The 8,045-nt window shown below is 58.9% G+C and overlaps 1 protein-coding gene across 1 annotated transcript; it reads left to right on the top strand.

Annotated features, from left to right (window-relative positions):
• Positions 1–33: 33 nt before the first annotated feature.
• GAS2L2 (growth arrest-specific 2 like 2) lies at positions 34–7,714 on the top strand. The gene is made up of 6 exons (XM_010861510.1): positions 34–469; positions 1,827–2,068; positions 2,890–2,997; positions 4,049–4,145; positions 4,726–4,978; positions 5,543–7,714. The coding sequence occupies exons 1-6, from the start codon at positions 85–87 to the stop codon at positions 7,086–7,088; spliced, it is 2,631 nt and encodes an 876-aa protein (XP_010859812.1). The 5' UTR covers positions 34–84; the 3' UTR covers positions 7,089–7,714.
• Positions 7,715–8,045: the final 331 nt, after the last annotated feature.

The raw sequence follows: 8,045 nt of genomic DNA, 5'->3' as shown, positions 1-8,045 counted from the left end.
TGAGTCAGGGGGAACCTGCCGAGACCCCACAGGTGACAGGAGTGAAGACGCAGCCGCGGCAGAGTGGAGGTGCCCGGCCCAGCCATGCTCCAGCCCCGGGCCAGCAGGAGGAGACCTGGGACCCCCGGGCCTCGGGTGAGCAGCATCCAGCCCTTTAAGTCCAGCGAGCAGTACCTAGAAGCCATGAAGGAGGACCTGGCCGAGTGGCTTCGGGATCTCTACGGAGTGGACATCAGCGCAGCCAACTTCCTGCAGGTGCTGGAGACAGGCCTGGTGCTGTGCCAGCATGCCAACGCCATCACTGAGGCCGCCCTGGCCTTCCTGGCTGAGACACCTGACCAAGCCCAGAGGCTTCCTCTGCCCCGGGCCGGGGTTTCCTATAATGAGGCTGCCCAGCCTCGCACTTTCCAGGCCCGGGACAACATTTCCAACTTCATCCATTGGTGTCGCAAGGAGATGGGCATCCAAGGTAATCCCCCTGTGTTCCCCCACCTCGCAAGACCCTTCTCCTGCCAGGCATCCATCTCCTCTCTGAGGCTCAAGCTGTCAGGGGTCAGGGGTTCTCCTTCCAGATTTGCCTTGGGCCAGCTCCTCATTCCTTTTCATGCTTCAGTTTCCCTATCTCATAGTAAATCCCCAGTAAATCAATGCGTTAAATGAATGATTTGAGCACCTGTCTCTTTGGGGTCACGCACAGGGCTGGGCAGTGAGTGCTGAGAGGCTGAGAACCTATCAGAGCTAAAAGAAGTTGTGGCCCGAGAGAGACAGCTGAGAAGCATAAATTACAGCCCAACTGATAGAAACTCAAGTAGAGCTTCTGTGCCGGGGAGATGGGAGGAAACAGTCACCTGATGAGGCCTAGAAAAACCCAATAGAGGACGGAGATTTGAGCTGAGTCTTCGGGAATAAATAGAAATGTGGAGGGCAGGGAGTTCTAGGCAGAGGGGGCATGGAGAAGGCATGTGTTTGGGCCGCGGTGGAGTGGGGAGGAGGCAAGTGGACCCCAGCCAGTCTTGCTGGGGCTTGCAGGACTCAGGGAGTGACATATCAGCCTTCCTCATCACTTTGGCCCTGAACCCAGTGGCAGGGATGTACCTGAATGCTCACCACCCTCCAGCCTTTGGCGGTGGGGATGGGGCGGTGGGGAGGGGGGGTCAGGCCCCGCCCACTAGCTGGTGGCCGCAACAGTATGGAGCAGGCTTGCAGCCTTGATAAAGGCTAGTGTTTTATCGGGCACTTAACCACAGGCCAGACATTGCCTGCAGTCATATAGCTATCCCCACCACAACCCCATGAAACAGACAGCATTCCCATTTTACAGAAGAGGAGACTGAGGCTGGGACTAGCCCAAGGTCATACAGCCGGTGGGTGGGAGCGTCAGGATTCCAAGCTGGCAGCCAGACTCCGGAGCCTGTACTCCACCCTGCCAGGTTATGCATGGGCTGGGGGTTGAATCTGGGGTGCCTGGTGGTTACTGGAAGTGAGAGACCTGGGTGCTTCTTCCTGCTGAACCCATCCTGGCAGACAGAGCAGAGAGAAGGGCAGGTGGAACTGGGTTCCTTCTCTTGGCTGCGTCCCCTCTTCCTGCCCCCACCTCTCTTATTAGGCAGCCACCTGCTCTGTGCTCTGTACCCGAGCAATTCTGCCCCAACCCCTCCGAGGGGCTGGCCTGACACCAAGATCCTGAGACACTAACCCCCATCCCAAGCCTGCTTCCCCCCTTTCCGGGGTCCAGGGTGGTCCCAGGGCTCTCCCACGCGCAGCGCTCTCTCCATGGAGGTCAGCAGGGGGCTCAGGCTGCCTACCCTCCTCTCGCCCCGAGCCAGAGGTGCTGATGTTCGAGACGGAGGATCTGGTGTTGCGCAAGAACGTGAAGAACGTGGTCCTGTGCCTGCTGGAGCTGGGCCGCCGGGCCTGGCGCTTCGGCGTAGCGGCACCCACCCTGGTGCGGCTGGAGGAGGAGATCGAGGATGAGCTGCGGCTGGAGCGGGCCCTGCCCCCGCCCAAGCCCCCGCAGCCGGCGCCCCCTGAGCGACGGCCCTGTCACTCCCGCGACCTGGACCAGCTGGTGAGGACTTGGGCACGCCCCGGGCCCCGCCCCCTCGCCCCCCGCCCCAGCCAGCCACGCCCTTCCTGAGCTCCAGGCCCCACCCCGACACTCCCCGACCCCGTGGTTTTTAGTTAAATCGTGTCCACTCTGAGCCGCCACCCTCGTCGTTTTCATTAGGAATCCAGCACCCTACACCTCTCTCGTTTAAACCCCGTGGGCCGGTGGTTACAAAGGCAGACGCCAGCACCCTCTCTGACGGCTGGGTTCAAGTCTTAGCTCACTGCTTTGCGGCTCTGTGACTTTGGGGCAGATTATTTGCCCTCTCCTCTCTGTGCCTCGGTTCCCTTTTCTGTACCGTGGGGATGTAGCTTTCCCATGCCTACCTTCCATGACCGCTGTGGGTCTTAGGTGAGCCAGTGCACGGCAAGCGCTCGGCCTGTGTCCCGCACAGTGGGTCCTGGGGTGGGAGTGAACTGGGAGCGCCTATCCACTTCCACCACCAAGAAATCGAGCTCAGGGAGGTTTCTTCACCTGCCCAAGGTCTATAGTGCGGGGGAGGCAGTCAGATCCCAAGGTCTGCCTTAACCATCACACTCCTCGGCCCCTGTTGGCTGACCCAGGAGAGCGCTGAGCCGTAGGTCACCACTCAAGGTCTTGTTCTCCTTGAGTGATTAAACGCCTTCTCTGCTTGCTTGTCAGCCCCTAGTCCTGACTCTGCAGAAGCCTTGGGGCTGGGGGCTGGGGACAGGCAGGCGGCCCATTGAGCTTGACCCAGAGTGCAAGGGCGCTTGGGTCCCTGGGCAGAGGGGAGGGCTGAACCCAGTGCCCACCGCCCGCAGGTTCAGAGCCTGGTGAGCCACTGCACCTGCCCGATTCAGTTCTCCATGGTCAAGGTGTCAGAGGGGAAGTACCGCGTGGGAGAGTCCAACACCCTTATCTTCATCCGGGTAAATTGTGGGAGGGGAGGTGGAGGGAGCCCAGGGGGTCAGCAGGATCAGGAGTCCTGCGGTGGGACTTTATCTAGGCCTGAAGGTGAGGAAAGGAGATCACCATCCACCTCTAGCTATCCATCAGAAGGCTTTCCCTCTCTCCCTCTGGAAATTCCAGATTCCTGCAAAGTTGGCAAGCATGTCCCCCGCTCCTATTAGGGCAGTTAGAAACAGCCCCCACCCCCATCTACCTCTGCCTCAGCCTAGTTCAGAGGGGGGGGTCTTCAGGCAGAAGTGGGGGTGAAGGGTACGCCCACTTTTCCACCCACAGGCTTGGTCACAGCAAGGGGCCTGAGACTCGCCCCGCCCCCCCACCAAGTCTGTGCTCCCTGTATGGCCAGCCGTGGGCCACCGCTCACATGCAGCTTCTGAGCACGGGGTTCTGATGCTAGTACAGGTCTGACCTGTGCCCCCCTCGAGTCCCCCGCCCATACCTGGCCCCCTCACCAGTAAGAGCCTGTGCTCAGGGGCGCAGCTGAGACTTCTCGCTGGGCCAGGCCGCCCATGGGGGCAGAGCCAGCTCCCCGGCCCTCGCCCCACAGCCTGAGCTAAGAGCCCTGTGAAGTAGGTGGGGAAGGACTGTGGTGCCTTGTTTCCTCTGAGGAAGTGGAGGCCTGAAGAGACTACATGACTGTGACCGGGAGTGAGGCCAGGACTCCCTCGAACTCTTTAAACACACACACCACAGAGCAAAGCCAGGGCCCATTTCTGATACAAACAGGTGCAGGTCTGAACCCCTTCACGGTGAAGAGAGAGACGAGAGTCCAGGGCCAGATGACCCAATGCTCGTGAGGTCCTGTGTCTCTCTGTGGGGCAACCTGCCATTCGTCAGCTTGGCCTCCACCCTTGACAACATGTGTGATTTGATGCCAGTCACAGGAGGGTCTTGGGCTGCAACCACACACGTGTGTGTGTACATGGATGCGAGCTAGGGCTGAAGGCCCGCAGGCTGGTCCAGGGAGAGGGGACAAACTCACCCTGCCCTCCACCCCACCCTTGCCCCCTGCAGATCCTCCGGAACCACGTGATGGTGCGTGTGGGGGGCGGCTGGGACACACTTGGTCACTATCTGGACAAACATGACCCCTGCCGGTGCACGTCCCTCTGTGAGTCCCCTGGGAGCCCCTTCCCTGTGACTCTGGGTTGGGAGGCCAGGAGCAGAGGCGGGAGGTAGATCTGATCTCCAGGGGCAAGAGGTGCGCCAGGAGATGGAGAAAGACACCGTAGAAGGTACCGGTGTGGGCAGCCATAGTGTAGTACCAGTTTACACCACAAGATGACGCCAAAGCCAAACACTCAGAATCAGCATTTGGTCACTGGTGCATGACGCCTAGGTTTAGGTTTGGTTCTGATGGAGGCACCAAGCATGACTTGGAAGGGTCTTTAGTCTTCCCTTAATCTCCATCAGCACCTCAAGACATCCCAAATAAGCATGCAATCTAAGTAAAGGATGTGAACTTGCAATACAAATGCAGCTTTCAGCAAGTCCCCCACCTGGGCCCTCCAACCAGATTTCATGCCCTAAACTCCTCCCGTGAGGAAAATTCTGGTGTTATCACTGTCCCAGTGGGTCCCAGTGTCTCTAATGTGGGATTCAGGGTGGGGAGCAGCTGGGGAGGGAACTGTGGACCCCATCAGCAGTTTAACCCTTTCCTCCTCTCCTCTCTCTGGGGGCTATGTTGGTAGCACACAAGACAGGCAGCTTCCTGCAGCCCCCTGCCCACCCTGTGCAGCACGAAGTGAGGGTGCAGGACGGGCCCTCACAGCCCCAGCCTACGATGACCATCAGCCGCTCCCAGAGCCCACTGCCCCCCGTGGACTGGAAGACATATACCTCTTCAGGTCGAAAGCTGAGGCCCCCTGCTGTCTCCTCCCCCAGACCCCAGCGTGAACAAAGAGCCGTGCCAGGGGTCCACAGAGAAACAGCACCATTGCTGAGGTACTGGGGAGGGACAGGGCAGGGCCCTTTCCTGATTTGGAGTCCACACCCCCAGAGGCCACCCCAACTCAAGATAAGGGGGGCAGGACTCCCAGCAGTGCGCCATCCCAGCAGGACCTCAGGTGTTCAGAACCAAAAAAAAGCACCCAGTACCTTTAGGATCATCTAGTTACATTATACATCATCCCATTTCACAGATGAGGAGGCTGAGGCCCATAAAGGGAAGAGACTTACCCAAGACCTGTCTATCTATTTCATGGTACAGCAGAAACAAAGACCCTCTCCACCCAAAACTGCTGACCTATAGTCATGGGATCTGAAGCAACCTGGGGCCCAGACCAGGCTTCTTTCTGCCGGTTCCCCAAGGAATGGGGTGGGGGGAACAGGCTTAAACAGTATCTGCTCTAAGGAAGCATCTCTGGCAGTCATGGGGGAGAGGGAATGTCTACTTCACTCAACATGAAGTCTGACCCCCCCGGGAGTTCTGGCTGGGAGAAGGCCATCCCTTCCCAGAGCCAGGGGACTGGATTACAAGACCCTGCAGTTTATGATTCATCCTTTCAGGTGCCAGGAGAAGTCTCTTGCCCCATCTCGGAGGCAGCTGCCAGCTGGGGACAACCTGCCCAGGCCCCAGTCCTCACCCACTCCCAGGGACGAAGACCCACCGTGTACCTCCTTGGGGAAGAGGGAGGAGAGACACCCCCCTGAACCCCCCCGGGGGAGGACTCCCACATCTTCGGTTCATGAGAGGACAGACAGCCGGGGAACTCATGCCAGGACCCCCACCCCCCAGAGAGTCCGAGCCCCCGAGGCCACCGCCAAAGGGACACCAGCAAGAGGACTGTCTCCCCTGCCTCGTTCTCCCAGCCCAGCCAAGCCCGTGGGCCCCAGGCAACCACCCTGGGGTGAGGTTGAGGGTGCTTCCTCGCAGCTCAGGGAGCCAGCACCTGTCTGCTCTCCATCCCCTGTCAAAGGATCCACCAAGATCCCTGTCCAGTTGCCCCCAGCATGCCCCCCAACTCCGGGAAGAGGCTTTGCAGGAACTGTAAGTGGAGGTCCCAGCACAGAACTGAAGAGAGGCCCCCTTCCATTAAGGGCCACCAGTGGAGACCTGTCTGGGTCCAGACATGAGCACTGTTCTGTGGAAGAGGGGCAGGAGGACCTGAAGCTGGGCGTCCAGGTGACAGCGGAGGCTGGAGGGCCTTGGGGCCTGGGCCCACAGCACCGGGAGGGGAGGTGCACCCCCTTGCCATTGGGCAGAACCAAGGAACAAGGCATCCATCATGGCCTTGAGGAGGAGCTTCCAACCAACATGAAGCTGCTAGGAATGGCGGGTGCCCGCCCCCAGGGCACTGGGTCTGTAGTCATTCCTCGCAGTGGGGTCTACGTGCCCAGTCTGGGTGGGTGGTGGCCTGACCCTGGGGGTCTTTATGACAAAGTCATCCAAGAGCTGATTCAGGACCCCCCACCCCTCCTTAAAGTGGACCTGGGAGCCTGGAAGGCAGCCCCTCCAGGCTCCCCTACGCCAGCTGTAACTGCAGGCCCAGGAAGCCTCAAAGGGAAATTGAGAGCCCAAGAGAGTGGGCTGAGGACAGTAGCAAACCCCAGTGCCAAGGGCATCAGCACAAAGGCCCAAGGGGGACAGGACTGCTCAGCCCCTACAGTGTCTGCCAGCCCAGAATCCCTCACACTTTCACCCTCTGACCCCAGTTCCGAGAGAGCCAAGGCATGTCCAACCAAGGGCAAGAGAACACTTAGGAAGCCCCAGAGAATCCCATCCATCTACAAGCTGAAGCTGAGGCCCAGGATTCGGCCCCGGAGAGATCACAGGCCTGAGAAGCGGCCATCACGGATCCCCAAGCCATTGACCTGCCTGCCCCTGGGTCCAGTCAGGGCACCCCTCAAAGGCAGGCTGGTGAGAGCAGCACTGGGCAGTAAGGGAGGGGAGGCAGCCCTGGTGGATGGAGCCTCGGCAGGGGAGGAGGAGGACAGAGAGGAGAGGAAAGAGCCAGCCGCCTCACTGGAGAGCGGCTCCCCACCTTCGGAGGGCCAGGGGCCCTGGCAGCTTGATCCAGTCCCCCTCTCACCTGAGGAGGAGTCCTGGGTCTGAGAAGATGCTTTCCTCCCTGACCCCGAGGAGGGAAGTGAAAAGATGCCCACGCACTCCCAACTGCAGGAACAAAAGGGAAGGTCCCTCCCCTCAATACAGGGCCTTGGTCAGGAGAGGTTAGAAAGCAAATAGAAACTCCATCTGCTCATTTGAGCAGAAAGGCAATCCATGAGTCTCGATCCAACTCCAGGATGGTGGGGCTACCCTCTCCCAAAACAGCTCCCCCAATTCCTGCACCCTCTTCTCTGGCCAGGCCCACTTCCACAACTCTTATGTTATTAAACATGAGAGGGTCTGCCCCTGAACCCCCAAGTCTTGAATCCACTCTATGACTGTGGTGATGCAGAAAGGTGTAGCAGCATTTTTCCCATTGGGGGGTGGTGGGGGAGGTAGGAGGGAGCTAGGGGGTGAGAGACGCTTCGCCTTTGGAGGTTCAGCCAACCTTGCCAGACAGCCCTTCTTTCCCAGAGCAGTTGTTGCATCAGCACCATGGACAGGGACAAGGTTGCCCCATACAGGCTCCTGTGGGGCTTGGCGCTAGTGGTAAAGAATCCTCCTGACAACGCAGGAGATTAAGGGATATAGGTTCAATTCCTGGGTCTGGAAGATCCCTTGGAGTAGGGAATGGCAATCCAGTCCAGTATCCTTGTCTGGAGAATCCTATGCACAGAAGAACCTAGTGGGCTACAGTCCACAGGGTCACAGAGTCCAACACTACAGAAGCAACTTAGCACTTAGCAGGCGTGACTTCAAAACTCTACCCTGGTGGTTGGGAGCTGAGATCACTGAGTCAAGAGGGATGGTTGAGAGCATTCTTTAACACATCTACACCCCTTGAGTTAGCACCTCAACCCTGAGTGGGAGGAAGACACAAAACCAGAAGCTGGGCCTGAGTCCACTTATGAAAGTTTTCCCAAGAAGGTGGCAGAATGTTATCCTCTCAGTGGTTTTGATCAG

The sequence above is a fragment of the Bison bison genome, unplaced genomic scaffold, assembly GCF_000754665.1.
Source record: "Bison bison bison isolate TAMUID 2011002044 unplaced genomic scaffold, Bison_UMD1.0 scf7180017864472, whole genome shotgun sequence".
Taxonomy (NCBI): Eukaryota; Metazoa; Chordata; class Mammalia; order Artiodactyla; family Bovidae; genus Bison; species Bison bison.
This window is presented reverse-complemented; position numbering and strand designations above follow the sequence as displayed.